The 20,126-nt window shown below is 47.4% G+C and overlaps 1 protein-coding gene across 1 annotated transcript in view; it reads left to right on the top strand.

The window, feature by feature from the left end:
• The window catches only part of LOC147110132 (B-cell receptor CD22-like), a 175,035-nt gene that overhangs the window by 130,121 nt on the left and 24,788 nt on the right, over nucleotides 1-20,126 (top strand). Inside the window, exons 10-12 of the mRNA XM_086004064.1 lie at nucleotides 13,192-13,458; nucleotides 15,836-16,099; nucleotides 19,773-20,048. Coding sequence (XP_085860190.1) covers nucleotides 13,192-13,458; nucleotides 15,836-16,099; nucleotides 19,773-20,048 — 807 coding nt within the window. The remainder of the gene's footprint in view (nucleotides 1-13,191; nucleotides 13,459-15,835; nucleotides 16,100-19,772; nucleotides 20,049-20,126) is intronic.

A 20,126-nucleotide genomic window follows, 5' to 3' on the forward strand; every position in this document is an offset into this window, starting at 1 on the left:
TACCCCCTACCAAACCTATACAGTGTGATACACTCTCTACCCAATGGGTGCAGTGTGATATACCGTCTACCCCACCTGTACAGTGTGATATACCCTCTACCCAACCTGTAAAGTGTGATATACACTCTACCCAACCTATAGAGTGTGATACAGACTCTACCCAACCTAGAGAGTGAGATATACCATCTACCCAACCTGTACAGTGTGAGATACACTCTAACCAACCTATAGAGTGTGATATATCCTCTACCTAAACTGTACAGTGTGATATACACTCTGCCCAACCTATAGAGTGTGATATACACTCTACCCAACCTGTACAGTGTGAATAACCCTCTACTCCACCTGGACAGTGTAAAATACACTCTACCCAACCTGTACAGTGTGATATACTCTCTACCCAGCCTGTAGACTGAGATATACCCTCTACCCAACCTGTAGAGTGAGATATACCCTCTACCCAACCTATAGAGTGTGATATACCCTCCAACCAACATGTAGAGTGTGATATTCACTCTACCCGACCTGTACACTTTGATATACCCTCTACACAACCTATGCAGTGTGATATACCCTCTTCCCAACCTGCAGAGTGTGATATAGCCTCTGCTCAACATTTACAGTGTGATATACATTCTACTCAACCTGTAAAGTGTGATATACCCTCTACCCAACCTAGACAGTGTGATATACTCTCTAACCAACCTATGAAATGTGATATATCCCCTAGCCAACCTATACAGTTTGATATACACACTATCTAACCTATACATTGTGATATACTCTTTACCCAACCTGTACAGTGTGATATACCCTCTACCCAACCTGTACAGTGTGATTTACCCTCTACCCAACCTAGACAGTGTGATATACTCTCTACCCAACATATACAGTGTGATATACCCACTACCCAACTATACAATGTGATATACACGCTACCCAACATATGCAGTGTGATATACCCTCTACCCAACATGTACAGTGTGGTATACCCTCTACCCAACCTATAGAGTGTGATATACCCTCTACCCAACCTGTATAGAGTGGTATACCCTCTACCCAACCTGTACAGAGTGATATACCCTCTACCAAAACTGGACATTGTGATATACTCTCTACCCAACCTGTAAAGTGTGATATACCCTCTACGCAAACTATAGTGTGCGATATACCCTCTACCCAACCTGTACAGTGTGATATATCCTCTACCCAGCCTGTACAGTGAGATATACCCTCTACCCAACCTGTAGAGTGAGATATACCCTCTACCCAGCCTGCAGAGTGAGATATACCCTCTACCCAACCTGTAGAGTGTGATATACATTCTACCAAACCTATACAGTGTGATTTACACTTTACGCAACCTGTACAGTGTGATATACCCTCTACCCAACTTGTACAGTGTGGTTCAACCTCTACCCAAACTATATAGTGTGATATACATTCTACCCAACTATACAATGTGAAATACCCCGCTACCCAACACATACAGTCTGATATACCCTCTACCCAACTATACAATGTGATATACCCGCTACCCAACATATACAGCGTGATATACTCTCTACCCAACCTATAAAATGTGATATATCCCCTAGCCAACCTATAAAGTGTGATATAGACTCTACCCAAACTATACAGTGTGATATACCCTTTACCCAACCTATACAGTTTGATATACCCTCTACCCAACCTATACAGTGTGATATACCCACTACCCAACTATACAATGTGATATGCCCGCTACCCAACATATACAGTGTGATATACCCTCTACTCAGCCTGTAGAGTGAGATATACCCTCTACCCAACCTGTAGAGTGAGATATACCCTCTACCCAACCTATAGAGTGTGATATAGCCTCTACCCAACCTGTACAGTGTGATATTCACTCTACCCAACCTGTACACTTTGATATACCCTCTACCCAACCTATGCAGTGTGATATACCCTCTTCCCAAACTGTAGAGTGTGATATAGCCTCTAACCAACCTATACAGTGTGGTATACCCTCTACCAAACCTTAGTGTGTGATATACACTCTACCCAACCAGTACAGAGTGATACACCCTCTACCCAACCTATACAGTTTGATATACACTCTACCCAACCAGTACAGAGTGATACACCCTCTACCCAACCTATACAGTGTGATATACTCTCTACCCAACCTAGAGAGTGAGATATACCCTCAACCCAACCTATACAGTGTGATATACCCTCTACTCAACATAGAGAGTGAGATATACCCTCTACCCAACCTGTAGAGTGTGATATACCATCTACCCAAACCTATGCAGTGTGATATACCCTCTACCCAACCTATGCAGTGTGATATACACTCTACCCAACCTGCACAGTGTGATATAACCTCTACCAAAACTAAACAGTGTGATATACCCTCTACCCAACCTGTACAGTGTGATATACCCTCTACCCAACCTGCACATTGTGATATACCCTCTACCAAACCTCTGCAGTGTGATATACCCTCTACCCAATGGGTGCTGTGTGATATACCATCTACCCCACCTGTACAGTGTGATATACCCTCTACCCAACCTATAGAGTGTGATACAGCCTCTACCCAATCTAGAGACAGAGATATACCATCTACCCAACCTGTACAGTGTGAGATACACTCTACCCAACCTATAGAGTGTGATATACACTCTACCCAACCTATACAGTGTGATATACCCTCTACCCAGCCTGTAGAGTGTGATATACCCTCTACCCAACCTGTAGAGTGTGATATACCCTCTACCCAACATTTAAAGTGTGATATACCCTCTACCCAACCTGTACAGTGTGATATACACTCTACCCAACCTATAGACTGTGATATACCCTCTACTCAACATTTACAGTGTGATATACATTCTACTCAACATGTAAAGTGTGGTATTCCCTCTATGCAACCTAGACAGTGTGATATACTCTCTACCCAACCTATAAAATGTGATATGTCCCCTAGCCAACCTATACAGTGTGATATACCCTCTACCCAACCTATACAGTGTGATATACCCACTACCCAAATATACAATGTGATATACCCGCTACCCAACATATACAGTGTGATATACCCTCTACCCAGCCTGTAGAGTGAGATATACCCTCTACCCAACCTGTAGAGTGAGATATACCCTCTACCCAGCCTGTAGAGTGATATACCCTCTACCCAACCTGTAGAGTGAGATATACCATCTACCCAACCTGCAGAGTGTGATATACCCTCTTCCCAACCTATAGAGTGTGATATAGCCTCTACCCAACTGATACAGTGTGATATACCCTCTACCCAACCTGTACAGTGTGATGTACACTCTACCCAACCTGCACAGTGTGATATAACCTCTACCAAAACTAAACAGTGTGATATACCCTCTACCCAACCTGTACAGTGTGATATACCCTCTACCCAACCTGCACATTGTGATATACCCTCTACCAAACCTATACAGTGTGATATACCCTCTACCCAATGGGTGCCGTGTGATATACCGTCTACCCCACCTGTACAGTGTGATATACCCTCTACACAACCTGTAAAGTGTGATCTACACTCTACCCAACCTATAGAGTGTGATACAGCCTCTACCCAACATAGAGAGTGAGATATACCATCTACCCAACCTGTACAGTGTGAGATACACTCTACCCAACCTATAGACTGTAATATACCCTCTACTCAACATTTAAAGTGTGATATACATTGTACTCAACATGTAAAGTGTGATATGCCCTCTATGCAACCTAGATAGTGTGATATACTCTCTACCCAACCTATAAAATGTGATATGTCCCCTAGCCAACCTATACAGTGTGATATACACTCTACCCAACCTATACAGTGTGATTCACCCTCTACCCAAACTATACAGTGTGATATACCCTCTACCCAACTATACAATGTGAAATACCCCGCTACCCAACATATACAGTGTGATATGCCCTCTACCCAACTATACAATGTGATATACCCGCTACCCAACATATATAGTGTGATATACTCTCTACCCAGCCTGCAGAGTGAGATATACCCTCTACCCAACCTGTAGAGTGAGATATATCCTCTACCCAGCCTGTAGAGTGATATACACTCTACCCAACCTGTAGAGTGAGATATACCATCTACCCAACCTATAGAGTGTGATATACCCTCTACCCAACCTGTAGAGTGTGATATACCCTCTACCCAAGCTGTAGAGTGTGATATAGACTCTACCCAACTGATACAGTGTGATATACCCTCTACCCAACCTGTACAGTGTGATATTCACTCTACCCAACCTGTACACTTCTGATATACCCTCTACCCAACCTATGCAGTGTGATATACACTCTTCCCAACCTGTAGAGTGTGATATAGCCTCTACCCAACCTATACAGTGTGGTATACCCTCTGCCAAACCTTAGTGTGTGATATACACTCTACCCAACCAGTACAGAGTGATACACACTCTACCGAACCTATACAGTGTGATATACTCTCTACCCAAACTATAAAATGTGATATACCCTCTACCCAACCTAGAGAGTGAGATATACCCTCCACCCAACCTATACCGTGTGCTATACCCTCTACCCAACCTAGAGAGTGAGATATACCCTCTACCCAACCTGTAGAGTGTGATATACCCTCTACCCAAACCTATGCAGTGTGATATACCCTCTACCCAACCTATGCAGTGTGATATATGCTCTACCCAACCTGCACAGTGTGATATACCCTCTACCCCACTTGTACAGTGTGATATACCCTCTACCCAACCTATAGAGTGTGATATACCCTCTACCCAACCTGTAGAGTGTGATGTACCCTCTTCCCAACCTGTAGAGTGTGATATAGCCTCTACCCAACTGATACAGTGTGATATACACTCTACCCAACCTGTACTGTGTGATATTCACTCTACCCAACCTGCTCAGTGTGATATACTCTCTACCCAACCTATGCAGTGTGATATACCCTCTTCCCAACCTGTAGTGTGTGATATAGCCTCTGCTCAACATTTACAGTGTGATATACATTCTACTCAACCTGTAAAGTGTGATATACCCTCTACCCAACCTATAAAATGTGATATATCCCCTAGCCAACCTATACAGTGTGATATACACTCTACCTAACCTATACAGTGTGATATACCCTTTACCCAACCTGTACAGTGTGATATACCCGCTACCCAACATATACAGTGTGATATACCCTCTACCCAACTATACAATGTGATATAGCCACTACCCAACATATACAGTGATATACTGTCTACCCAACCTATAAAATGTGATATATCCCCTAGTCAACCTATACAGTGTGAGTTACACTCTACACAACCTATAAAGTGTGATATACCCTTTACCCAACCTATACAGTGTGATATACCCTCTATCCAACCTATACAGTGTGATATACCCACTACCCAACTATACAATGTGATATACACACTACCCAACATATGCAGTGTGATATACCCTCTACCCAACCTGTACAGTGTGGTATACCCTCTACCCAACCGGTACAGTGTGATATACCCTCTACCAAAACTGTACAGTGTGATATACTCTCTACCCAACCTGTAAAGTGTGATATACCCTCTACCCAAACTAGAGTGCGATATACCCTCTACCCAACCTGTACAGTGTGATATACCCTCTACCCAACCTGCACAGTGTGATATACCCTCTACCCAACTTATACAGTGTGATATACCCTCTACCCAAAGGGTGCAGTGTGATATACCATCGACCCCACCTGTACTGTGTGATATACCCTCTACCCAACGTGTAAAGTGTGATATACACTCTAGCCAACCTATAGAGTGTGATACAGCCTCTACCCAACCTATACTGTGTGCTATACACTCTACCCAACCTGTACAGTGTGATACACTCTCTACCCAAACTGTACAGTGTGATATACACTCTACCCAACCTGTGGAGTGTGACATGCCCTCTACCCAACCTAGAGAGTGAGATATACCCTCCACCCAACCTATACCGTGTGCTATACCCTCTACCCAACCTAGAGAGTGAGATATACCCTCTACCCAACCTGTAGAGTGTGATATACCCTCTACCCAAACCTATGCAGTGTGATATACCATCTACCCAACCTATGCAGTGTGATATACGCTCTACCCAACCTGCACAGTGTGATATACCCTCTACCCAATCTATGCAGTGTGATATACCCTCTTCCCAACCTGTACAGTGTGATATACTCTCTACCCAACCTGTACAGTGTGATATACACTCTACCCAACCTGTGGAGTGTGACATGCCCTCTACCCAACCTGTAGAGTGTGATATACCCTCTACCCAACCTGTAAAGTGTGATATACCCTCTACCCAACCAGTACAGTGTGATATACACTCTACCCAACCTATAGAGTGTGATTTACCCTCTACCTAACCTGTATAGTGTGATATACACTCTGCCCAACCTATAGAGTGTGACATACAATTCAATTCAATTCAATTCAAATCGCTTTATTGGCATGATAAGGTACATCTTATGTTGCCAAAGCATCGAAAAACATTTATGGTTGAACACATAAACGCAGATCTATTCATACATTGTATAAACAGATATATCCCTGAGTGTATAAATATACATTCGTATAATTTGTATATACTCTTTTCTTAGGTTTACTGGTTGTCCCTCTGTTTATGGCAAGCTGTAACATAATGTGCCGCTAAGGTTTCACAGTTTCTCTGTTCCCCTAGTAGGTATGGGAGTTTTTGGTCATCATTCAAATTTCTGAATTCAGGGCATATTTGTGTGAATTTTTGGTAGAAATTCTCCCTGATGCCCTGATATTTTCCACAAGCTGTGAGGAAGTGCATCTCTGTCTCCACCACTCCCTGACTGCAGTGAGAGCATATCCTGTCCTCTCTTGGCAGCCGGGTCTGTCTGTGTCTGCATTTTTCGATGGCCAGGCTATGTTCACTAAGTCTGTACCTTGTCAAGGTTTTTCTCAGTTTGCTATCCTTTACCATGGTCAGGTATTCAGCCACGTTGTATTGTCTGTTTAGGGCCAAGTAGCAATTGAGTTTGTTTTGGGTTTTTGTTGTTTCTGCCCAATATGACAGGTATTTTTCCTTTTGCTTAGTGACAATTGTGTTGGGTCGAATTCTCTGTGCTACGATGTCACTGTCCTGGGGCTGGTTATTGTTAGTAGTGTTAGTGTTTGCTTCACTGAGTCCCAGGACTAGTTGACTGAGGGTATTCTTCTTTATGGTCCTCTCTTGGCATTTCAGGGCTTCGTAATGATAGCAGTGGGGGTTGCTCATTTTTAGGTGTTTCCAAAATTTGGTGGCTCTTTTTTGGATAGTAATTATTAATGGATATTGGCCTAGTTCTGCCCTGCATGCATTGTTTATGGTTTTCCTTTGAGTCCGGAGGATACTTTTACAGAATTCTGCATGTAGAATCTCAATCGGGTGTTTGTCCCATTTTGCAAATTCTTGTTGTATTAGCGGTCCCTACACCTCACTTCCATAGAGTGCAATTGGTTCAATTACTGATTTAAAAATTTTGAGCCAAATGCTAATTGGGATTTCTGTTTGGATTGATCTTTTAATGGCATAGAAAGCCCTTCTAGCTTTCTCTTTCAGTTCATTCACAGCCAGATGAAAATTTCCCGTAGAGCTGATTTTTAAGCCCAAGTATGTGTAGTTAGTGGTTTGTTCAATTTTAGTTGTTCCTAGTGTGAAATTTATTCTGGGTCCCTGATGTCTGGATCTTTGCTGGAACACAAGGACTTTGGTTCTTTGGTGGTTTATTGTCAGGGCCCAGGTCTGACAGAATGACTCCAGCAGATCCAGGTTCTGCTGTAGACCCTCCTTAGTTGGTGACAGCAGAACCAGGTCATCTGCATAGAGGAGGAATTTAACCTTGGATTCATATAGCGTGAGGCCGGGTGCTGTAGATTGTTCAAGTAGTTTTGCCAATTCATTTATGTAAATATTAAAGAGTGTCGGTGAGATGGGCGAGCCCTGTGTCACACCCCGCCCCTGTGGGAAGTATTTTGTTTGTTTGTCTCCAATTTTAACTGCACATTTATTGTTTGTACACATTGATTTAATTACATCATGGCCTAGAAATTCATTTTGGGGCGCCCAGCTCGCCTGGGCGCCGGAATTACCGCTGCGCGCGGATCCACTTGCGCAAGCGGGATATTCAGTGTCAGCGCACCAAGTGAAAGGCGGCCGCTAAACAGGGGTTTCGGCGCCCCGCTTGGGCGCTGAAACTGATTATCGGCGCGCTAGTGGCCGCAGCGCCACCCGCAGCGTAGCGGCAGGCGGCGGCACTGCAGGCCTTCCTCCCTCTCTTAAGGGGGAGGTGCCTGCAGCAGCCGGAGCCCCGATCGCGAGTGCCGGCAAAAGAGCCCGGCACAACGGAGAAGTGCCGGGCTCGCGGAAAGCAGCCGGCAATGCTGCGGGGGGGGGGGGTGGAGGAGGCCGGGGAAGGAGGTGCGGGCAAGCGGCCGCCGAAAAAGCGGCCGGCCGCACCTCCACTTTAATTACCGCCACTACCGCCACAGGTAGGCCCTATGTACCGGTCGCTGTTTGCGGCCGGCGCTGAAGAGGCGGGCGCGACTTAATATGGCGTTCTTCGCGGAAACGGGGCGCTGCGCACACCGATGACGTCATCGGTGGCGGCGCAGCGCTACAGCCTAACGCCGCCATTAGCGCACCGCTGAATTTCGCCTGAAGTTTGCAGACTGGCGCGAAAGCCCTCTTTGGGCACAAACTGGTGGCGCAGGCCACTGAATTTCTAGGCCCATGTGGTTTTCCCCCTACACCACTTTCAATAAGTTTCAAGAATAGACCGTCGTGCCAGATGGAATCGGAAGCCTTCTGGAAATTTATAAAGCAGGCAAAAATTTTGCTTTTGTTTTGATGAACATGTTTGTCAATTAGGGTCTGTAGGGTGAAGATATGATCTGATGTTCTATAGTTTGGTAGGAATCCAATTTGGCTTTTACTCAAGACATTGTGCTCCTCAAGGAAGTTTATGAGTCTTTTGTTTATGATACTACAGAAAACCTTCCCCAGGTTACTGTTTACACAGATGCCTCGATAGTTATTTGGGTCCCCACTTTTGTATATGGGCGTTATGAGTACTTTGTACACGCTACCCAAACTGTACAGTGTGATATACCCTCTACCCAACATGTACAGTGTGATATACCCTCTACCCAACCTGTAGAGTGTGATATACCCTCTACCCAACCTATACAGTGTGAAGTACAGTCTTCCCAACCTGTAGCATGTGATATACCCTCTACCCAAGCTGTGGAATGTGATATACCGTCTTCCCAAACTGTAAAGTGTGATATACCACCTACCCAAACCTATGCAGTGTGATATACACTCTACCCAACCTGTACAGTGTGATATACCCATTACCCAACCTGTACAGTGCAATATACACTCTATCCAACCTCGACAGTGTGACATACGCTCTACCCAACCTGCACAGTGTGATATACACTCTACTCAATGGTACAGTGTGATATACCCTCCACCCAAACTGCACAGTGTGATATACCCTCTACCTAACCAGTACAGTGCGATATACCCTCTACCTAACCTGTACAGTGTGATATACCCTCTACCCAACCTATAGAGTGTGGTATACCCTCTACCCAACCTATAGAGTGTGATATACACTCTACCCAACCTGTACAGTGTGATATACCCTCTACCCAACCTGTAGAGTGAGATATACACTCGACCCAACCTGTACAGTGATATGCCCTCTACCCGACCTATAGAATGTGATATACCCTCTACCTAACCTGTACAGTGTGATATACCCTCTACCTAACCTGTACAGTGTGATATACACTCTACCCAACCTGTACAGTGTGATATACCCTCTACCCAACCTGTAGAGTGAGATATACACTCTACCCAACCTATTCAGTGTGATATACACTCTACTCAACCTGTAAACTGTGATATACACTCTACCCAACCTAGAGAGTGAGATATACCCTCTACTCAACCTGTAGAGTGTGATATACCCTCTACCTAACCTGTACAGTGTGATATACCCTCTACCAACCTATAGAGTGTAATATACACTCTACCCAACCTGCACAGTGTGATATACCGTCTACCCAACCTCTAGAGTGTGATCTACCCTCTACCCAACCTGTAGAGTGAGATATACCATCTATCCAACCGGTACAGTGTGATATACCCTCTACCTAACCTGTACTGTGTGACATACCCTCTACCCAACCTATTCAGTGTGATATACACTCTACCCAACCTGTAAACTGTGATATACACTCTACCCAACCTAGAGAGTGAGATATACCCTCTACCCAACCTGTAGAGTGTGATATAGACTCTCCCCAAACTATAGAGTGTGATATTCCCTGTACCCAACCTATGGAGTGTGATATACCCTCTACCCAACCTTTTGCTCTAGCTATGTACCTCCAAATTAAAGCCTAGAAATTCGGTAGCGCCAGTCTCGCCATGGCGCCGGAAGTACCGCCCCGGAAGGAGTCGCGAGCGCCCACCGGATATTCTGTTTGAGCGCCCCAAACGGAAGCGCGGCGCTACTCGAGGCGCCCCGCATCCGTCTTGGGGCGCGGCATCTGAAGTTCACAGCGTAACGTGCCACAGCGCCACACGCTGCGGCACGGCGCGCTGCGGTACTGCAGGCCTTCCTCCCCTTCTTAAAGGGGAGGGGCCTGCTGCAGCGCGATCTGAGATCGCGAGTGCCAGCAAAAGAGCCTGGCACCGAGGAGAAGTGTCGTGCTCTTGGGAGACAGCCAGCACAACGCAGGGGGGGGGGGGGAGCTCAGGAGGCCGGGGACGGCTGCGTGAAGATGTGCTGGCAGGCAGCCAGCAAAATAAATGGCCGCCCCGCACCTCAGCGCCTCTGCCTCCGCAGATAGGCCCCCCTGAACCGGTCGCAAATTGCGACCGGCGTTACAGTGGGGGTCGCTACCAAATTTGGCGCTCGGGGCGGTAGCGGGGCGCTGCGCACACCGATGACATCATCGGTGGCGGCAAAGCGCTACCGGCTAACGCCGCCATTAGCGCCCGGCTAAGTTTCGCGGGAGGCGTGGCCAGTGGCGCTAAACCCACTAAGTGCCCTCTTTGAGCGTTACCTGGTGGCGCAGCCTGTCGTGTATTGATTGCGAGTTTGACACCAGTCAATACGGTAATGTAATGTGTGAGTTTAACACCAGTAAATACGGTAATTTTCTGCCCTCGCAGCGCGTTCCTATGCAGAGCTAGACAGATAGCTAATAACTTGATATCTTCCCATAAAAATCACAAGGCTTGACTTTTCTTGTAAAGCTTTACTGAAAGATTCTTATTGTAAAACTGAAATACAACACAGAAATGGAAGCACACATTAGTATACAAGCGCATAACTGATATGTATACACAAATTTAGGTACGCCTGAGCAACACAGTACATTTGGCATGTAAATTACCAAACACGTGGAAACACAGCTTACTGTGAATATACATTTAGCAAACTGGAAGACATTCTCTTTAAATTAGTCCCGTACATAGTGCATCAAAATACAGCTACTAGTTAACCAGCTAGACAGAGAGCGAGCACTTCACGGCTAGCTGTGTAAGTTTGCTTACAGAGAAAAGTTACAAACTAAACATTTTCTGCAACATACAGTGTACACTAATCATCTATAACATTCTCAAGTACTTACAGACAAATAATATCCAAGACTCAGGCGTGGGAACAATATAACTTCCCAGAGCATGTGCCTCTGTAGGTCTGTAGTATACTGTACTTTACTTTACTGCACTTTACTGCACTTTTACTGCAGTTGCTAGGTACCAAATAGCCACTAGGTGGCAGCACACAATGGGAATCGACCCAACTTACTCAAACCCCTGAATTAACTGGAAAACTAACATAAATTGCTACAGAGAGACAGCACAGGTAATGTACTGTGCAATGCATTATGGGAATTACCCGGGAACGCTGCAGGCAGCCATTTTACCAATAAAGAGAATCTCGTAGTTGGAAGCCTGTCTGCCTGGTTCACACAACAAAGCCCACCGAATTTCTAAGCCTAAGTCTCGAATCTTCATGTTTATATTTTTCCATGGTCTCCTCACCCACAGTACGACTGTGGGGAAAGAGCATGAGGTGGTTGGGACTAATCCTCATCCTGTCTTCAAATCCCTCCTCGGCCCCTCCCTATCTCTGTAACCTCCTCCAGCCTCCTACAACCCTCCCCATCTCTGTAACCGCCTCCAGCCTCCTACAACCCTCCCTATCTCTGTAACCTCCTCCAGCCCTACAACCCTCCCCATCTCTGTAACCTACACCAGCCCCCTACAACCCTCCCTATCTCTGTAACCTCCTCCAGCCCCCTACAACCCTCCCTATCTCTGTAACCTCCACCAGTCCCCTACAATCCTCCCTATCTCTGTAACCGCCTCCAGCCCCTACAACCCTCCCAATCTCTGTAACCTCCTCCAGCCCCTATGTCCCTCCCTATCTCTGTAACCACCTCCAGCCCCTACAACCCTCCCTATCTCTGTAACCGCCTCCAGCCCCTACAACCCTCCCTATCTCTGTAACCACCTCCAGCCCCTACAACCCTCCCTATCTCTGTAACCTCCTCCAGCCCCCTGCAACCCTCCCTATCTCTGTAACCTCCTCCAGCCCCTACAACCCTCCCTATCTCTGTAACCTCCTCCAGCCCCTACAACCCTCCCTAACTCTGTAACCTCCTCCAGCCCCTACAACCCTCCCTATCTCAGTAACCTCCTCCAGCCCCTACAACCCTCCCTATCTCTGTAACCTCCTCCAGGCCCCTACAACCCTCCCTATCTCTGTAACCGCCTCCAGCCCCTACAACCCTCCCTATCTCTGTAACCTCCTCCAGCCCCAACAACCCTCCCTATCTCTGTAACCTCCTCCAGCCCCTACAACCCTCCCTATCTCTGTCACCTCCTCCAGCCCCTACAACACTCCCTATCTCTGTAACCTCCTCCAGCCCTGTGAAGCGCCTTAGGACGTTTTATTACGCGATGATGTTGCTGGTCTATTTCAGGCGTTATTTGATTTTGTTTCAGGTTGATTGTTTTTCTGAAATCTTTTCCTCCACCTTTTTTTATTCCCAATAATAAAGTTCGAGATGAATTAAATGGTAAAATGTTTGAACACAGATAAACCCTCGAATGTGCAGATCAGTTCCTCAGATTCAGCGAATGAAGGGTCCTTCCTTACTTTAAGATGCAAAAGTGATGCGAAACCTCCCGCGAATGACTATAACTGGCGGAAAAGATGCAGAAGAACAGACGAGCGTTTAGGACCAACTTCTCCTTCAATTACAATTACAATTTCAAGTGAAGATGAGTCATGTGACTATTTCTGTATTGCAAAGAATATCATCGGTGAACAGGAGTCCCAACCCAAACGCTTTAAGGTGCAGTGTAAGTAACAATCGTGTACTATACCTTCTACCCAACCTATAGTGTGATATACCTGGTACCCAACCAATGCAGTGAGCATTGTGCACAGTTCTGGTCTCCATATACCTTGGTTAGATCACACTTGGAGCACTGTGCACAGTTCTGGTCTCCATAAACCTTGGTTAGACCACACTTGGAGCACTGTGCACAGTTCTGGTCACTGTATACCTTGGTTAGACCACACTTGGAGCACTGTGCACAGTTCTGGTCTCCATATACCTCGGTTAGACCACACTTGGAGCACTGTGCACAGTTCTGGTCTCCGTATACCTTGGTTCTCCACACTTGGAGCACTGTGCACAGTTCTGGTCTCCATATACCTTGGTTAGACCACACTTGGAGCACTGCGTACAGTTCTGGTCCCCATATACCTTGGTTAGACCACACTTGGAGCACTGTGCACATTTCGGGTCTCCATATACCTTGGTTAGACCACACATGGAGCACTCAGCAAAGTTCTGGTCTCCATATACCTTGTGTCGATCACACTTGGAGCACTGTGCACAGTTCCGGTCTCCGTATACCTTGGATAGACCACACTTGGAGCACTGTGCACAGTTCTGTTCTCCATATACCTTGGTTAGACCACACTTGGAGCACTGTGCACAGTTCTGGTCTCCATATACCTTGGTTAGACCACAGTTGGAGTACTGCACACAGTTCTGGTCTCCATATTATTAAAGGATATAGAGGCACTGGAGAAGGTGCAAAAAAGATTTACAAGGATGATACCGGAACTGAGGGAGTATAACAATCAGGAAAGATTGAACAGGCTGGGGCTCCTTTCTCTGGAAAAGAGAAGGCTGAGGGGTGACCTGATCGAGGGCTTTAGGATTATGAAGGGGTTCGATAGGGTAGACGTAGAGAAGATGTTTCCACTTGTGGGGGAGACCAGAACTAGGGGCCATCAATATAAGAGAGTCACTGATAAATCCAATAGGGAATTCAGGAGAAACTTCTTTACCCAGAGAGTGGTGAGAATGGGGAACTCGCTACCGCAGGGAGTGGTCGAGGCGAAGAGCAGAGATACATTTAAGGGGAAGCTGGATAAACACACGAGGGAGAAAGAAATAGAAGGATATGATAATGGGGTGAGATGAAGAGGGGTGGGAGGAGGCTGGTGTTGATGGGGTGAGCTGAAGAGGGGTGGGAGGAGGCTGGTGTTGATGGGGTGAGATGAAGAGGGGTGGGAGGAGGCTGGTGGTGATGGGGTGAGATGAAGAAGGGTGGGAGGAGGCTGGTGTTGATGGGGTGAGATGAAGAGGGGTGGGAGGAGGCTGGTGTTGATGGGGTGAGATGAAGAGGGGTGGGAGGAGGCTGGTGTTGATGGGGTGAGATGAAGAGGGATGGGAGGAGGCTGGTGTTGATGGGGTGAGATGAAGAAGGGGTGGGAGGAGACTGGTGTTGGGGTGAGATGAAGAGGGGTCGGAGGAGGCTGGTGTTGATGGGGTGAGATGAAGAGGGGTGGGAGGAGGCTAATGTGGATTGGGTGAGATGAAGAGGTGTGGGAGGAGGCTGGTGTTGATGGGGTGAGATGAAGAGGGGTGGGAGGGGGCTGGTGTTGATGGGGTGAGATGAAGAGGGGTGGGAGGAGGCTGGTGTTGATGGGGTGAGATGAAGAGGGGTGGGAGGAGGCTGGTTTGGATGGGGTGAGATGAAGAGGGGTGGGAGGAGGCTGGTGTTGATGGAGTGAGATGAAGAGGGGTGGGAGGAGGCTGGTGTTGATGGAGTGAGATGAAGAGGGGTGGGAGGAGGCTGGTGTTGATGGGGTGAGATGAAGAGGGGTGGGAGGAGGCTGGTGTTGATGGGGTGAGATGAAGAGGGGTGGGAGGAGGCTGGTGTTGATGGGGTGAGATCAAGAGGGGTGGGTGGAGGCTGATGTTGATGGGGTGAGATGAAGAGGGGTGGGAGGAGGCTGGTATTGATGGGGTGAGATGAAGAGTGGTGGGAGGAGCCTGGTGTTGACGGAGTGAGATGGAGATGGGTGGGAGGAGGCTGGTGTTGACGGGGTGAGATGAAGAGGGGTGGGAGGAGGCTGGTGTTGATGGGGTGAGATGAAGAGGGGTGGGAGGAGGCTGGTGTTGATGGGGTGAGATGAAGAGGGGTGGGAGGAGGCTGGTGTGGAGCACAAACACCGGCACTGACCAGTGGGGCCGAATGACCTGTTTCTGTGCTGTGGACTTGATGCAATCCTGAAGCTCTCCTGCACACGGGGAAGGGGCATTAACAGATAGCGGCAGCATAAAGAAGGGACGATGGCGTCAGGAACACGGCCCTTGATGTTGTGCTGCATTTCTGTCCTCACACTCCTTGAATCCTTCTTCCCTTTACTTTCCAGATGCTCCGAAGGACACACAGGTTCAGTGTAGTTCACCCAAGGGGCAGGTGAAGGAAGGAGAGGGTGTTACCTTGACCTGTAAATCAAAGAGCAGTCCACCACCTCAGTACGCCTGGTATAAGGGCAGAGCTATTATCAACCAGCAAGGCAGCATGATGCTGACGCTCAAAGCTGTCGATTGGAAGGATTCTGGGGAGTATTATTGCGAAGTGACTAACTCGATGGGAAGCAGCTTGTCGCAGTCTTTCCGGATTAATGTGATCTGTGAGTACTTGGATATCACGGAAAGGTCTCGTCTCGATGTCCTTCTCCGTCAGATGTTAGAATCATTAAATGGTTACAGCACAGGAGGAGGCCATTCGGCCCGTCGAGCCCGCGCCGGCTCTCTGCGAGAGCGCTTCAGCTAATCCCACTCCCCCGCCCTTTCCGCGGAGCCCTGCAATTTTGTTTTCCTTCAGGTACTTATCCAATTCCCATTTGAAAGCCACGATTGAATCTGCCTCCACCACCCTTTCAGGCAGCGCATTCCAGATCCTAATCACTCGCTGCGTAAAAAAGATTTTCCTCATGTCGCCTTTGGTTCTTCTGCCAATCACCTTAAATCTGTGTCCTCTGGTTCTCGACCCTTCCGCCAATGGGAACAGTTTCTCTCTATCTACTCTGTCCAGACCCCTCATGATTTTGAACACCTTGATCAAATCTCCTCTCAACCTTCTCTGCTCTAAGGAGAACAACCCCAGCTTCTCCAGTCTATCCACGTAAGTGAAGTCCCTCATTCCAGGAACCATTCTGGTCAATCTGCTCTTAACCTTCTCTGCTCTAAGGAGAACAATCCCAGCTTCTCCAGTCTCTCCACATCACTGAAGTCCCTCATCCCTGGGACCATTCTGGTCAATCTCCCCTTAACCTTCTCTGCTCTAAGGAGAACAATCCCAGCTTCTCCAGTCTCTCCACATCACTGAAGTCCCTCATCCCTGGGACCATTCTGGTCAATCTTCCCTTAACCTTCTCTGCTCTAAGGAGAACAATCCCAGCTTCTCCAGTCTCTCCACATCACTGAAGCCCCTCATCCCTGGGACCATTCTGGTCAATCTCCCCTTAACCTTCTCTGCTCTAAGGAAAACAATCCCAGCTTCTCCAGTCTCTCCACGTCACTGAAGTCCCTCATCCCTGGGACCATTCTGGTCAATCTCCCCTTAACCTTCTCTGCTCTAAGGAGAACAACCCCAGCTTCTCCAGTCTTTCCACATCACTGAAGTCCCTCATCCCTGGGACCATTCTGGTCAATCTCCCTTTAACCTTCTCTGCTCCAAGGAGAACAACCCCAGCTTCTCCAGTCTCTCCACATCACTGAAGTCCCTCATCCCTGGGACTATTCTGGTCAATCTTTTCTGCTCCCTCTCTAAGGCCTTCACATCCTTCCTAAAGTGCGGTGCCTAGAATTGGACACAATACTCCAGTTGAGGCCGAACCAGTGTTTTATAAAGGTTCATCATAACTTCCTTGCTTTTGTACCCTGTGCCTCTATTTATGAAGCCCAGGATCCCGTGTGCCTTTTTTAACTGCTTTCTCAACCTGCCCTGCCACCTTCAACTATTTGTGCACACATACATAGAAACATAGAAACACAGAAGATAGGAGCAGGAGTAGGCCAATCGGCCCCTCGAGTCTGCTCCGCCATTCAATAAGATCATGGCTGATCTGATCCTAACCGCCAATCTACTATCACAGAACCATCTCCTGAATCTAACAGAATTAGACACATGAAATAGGAGCAGGATCAGGCTACACGGCCCCTGGGCCCGCTCCGCTACCCACAGGGCCATGTCCGATCCGAACCTAGACTCATGTCCAAATTCCTGCCCGCTCCCCGTAACCCTTAATTCCCTTTACTTCTAGGAAACTGTCTATTTCTGTTTTAAATTTATGTAATGATGTAGCTTCTACAGCTTTTTGGGGCAGCATATTCCATGGACCTACCACCCTCTGAGTGAAGTAGTTCCTCCTCATCTCAGTTTTGAAAGAGCAGCCCCTTATTCTAAGACTATGCCCCCTAGTTCTAGTTTCACCCATCATCGGGAACATCCTCCCCGCATGCACCCGATCCAACCCCTTCACAATCTTATATGTTTCAATAAGATCACCTCTCATTCTTCTGAACTCCAATGAGTAGAGTCCCAATCTACTCAACCTCTCCTCATATGTCCATCCCCTCATCCCCGGGATTAACCGAGTGAACCTTCTTTGTACTGACTCGAGAGCAAGTATGTCCTTTCTTAAGTATGGACACCAAAACTGTACGCAGTATTCCAGGTGCGGTCTCACCAATACCTTGTACAACTGAAGCAATACCTCCCTATTTTTATATTCTATCCCCCTAGCAATGAAAGCCAACATTCTATTGGCCTTCTTAATCACTTGCTGCACCTGCATATTAACCTTTTGAGTTTCGTGCACCAGGACCCCCAGATCCCTTTGTACTTCAGTACTTTCCAGTTTCTTGCCATTAAGATAATAACTTGCTCTACGATTTTTCCTGCCAAAGTGCATAACCTCACACTTTCCAGTATTGTATTCCATCTGCCAAATCTCTGCCCACTTACTTAGCCTGTCTATGGCCCCTTGCAGGTTTTTTATGTCCTCCTCACTCACTACTTTCCCTCCCATCTTAGTATCATCTGCAAACTTTGATATGTTACACTCGGTCCCCTCCTCCAAATCGTTAATATAGATTGTAAAGAGTTGGGGACCGAGCACTGACCCCTGTGGCTGATCATCCAAATTCAGTGCCCTGTCCCTGCCTTCTCCCCATATCCCTTGATCCCTTTAGCCTTAAGAAATATATTTAACTCCTTCTTGAATATATTTAATGAATTGGCCTCTACTGCCTTCTGTGGTAGAGAATTCCACAGGTTCACCACTCTCTGGGTGAAGAAATTCCTACTCATCTCTGTCCTAAATGGCTTACCCCTTATCCTTAGACTGTGACCCCTGGTTCTGGACTCCCCGACCATTGGGAACATCCTTCCTGCATCTAGTCTGTCTAGTCCTGTTAGAATTTTAAACCCAGACATCCTCCAACCCCTACAACCCTCCCTATCCCGGTAACCTCCTCCAGCCCCTACAACCCTCCCTATCTCTGTAACCTCCTCCAGCCCCCTACAACCCTCCCTATCTCTGTAACCTCCTCCAACCCCGACAACCCTCCCTATCTCTGCAACCTCCTCCAGCCCCTACAACCCTCCCTATCTCTGTAACTTCCTCCAGCCCCTACAACCGTCCCTATCTCTGCAACCTCCTCCAGTCCCTACAACCCTCCCTATCTCTGTAACCTCCTCCAGCCCCTACAACCCTCCCTATCTCTGTAACCTCCTCCAGCCCCTACAACCCTCCCTATCTCTGTAACCTCCTCCAGCCCCTACAACCGTCCCTATCTCTGCAACCTCCTCCAGTCCCTACAACCCTCCCTATCTCTGTAACCTCCTCCAGCCCCTACAACCCTCCCTATCTCTGTAACCTCCTCCAGCCCCCTACAACCCTCCCTATCTCTGTAAACTCCTCCAGCCTCCTACAACCCTCCCTATCTCTGTAACCTCCTCCAGCCCCTACAACCCTCCCAGATCTCTGTGCTCCTCCAATTCCGACCTCTTGTGCATCTCCCGATTTCCATCGCTCCACCATTGGCGGCCGTGCCTTCAGCCGCCTGGGCCCCGAGCTCTGGAATTCCCTCCCTAAACCTCTCCGCCTCTCTCTCTCCTCCTTTAAGACGTTCCCTAAAACCGACCTCTTTGACCCAGCTTTTGGTCACCTGTCCCAATACCTCCTTGAGGTTTGGTGTGAATTTTTTGTCTGATTTAAGGATTGTTGAGATGGTTTACTGTGTGCATGGAGCTATATAAATGCAAGACCTTCTGTGTATCTTGACTTCTTGAGCCAGATGGTCCCCGAGACACCAGGGTTTCCATCTCATCTCCAAAGGACGTGATTAATGAAGGGGACAACATGACCCTAACGTGTAGCAGCGACAGTAATCCTCCCGTGAGCTGGTACAAGTGGACCCAGAGGCGAGGAGAGACGACAATCCCGCACCAATCAACCGGGAAAGACCTGACCTTATACAGAGTCACCAGGGAGCAGGACGGTCTGTACTTCTGTGAGGCGCGAAACTCAGTCGGAGCCCACCAGTCAGAGGGACATAGGATAGACGTTGTCTGTAAGTATCTTGTCCCAAGGTCTTATCCCCTGTTGGCTTCGATGACTTGACCCTACACTGCAAAACCGGTTTGTAGGC

This window comes from Somniosus microcephalus, chromosome 12 (genome assembly GCF_052327205.1).
Source record: "Somniosus microcephalus isolate GS21.2 chromosome 12, FLI_Smic_1.0, whole genome shotgun sequence".
Lineage (NCBI taxonomy): Eukaryota > Metazoa > Chordata > Chondrichthyes > Squaliformes > Somniosidae > Somniosus > Somniosus microcephalus.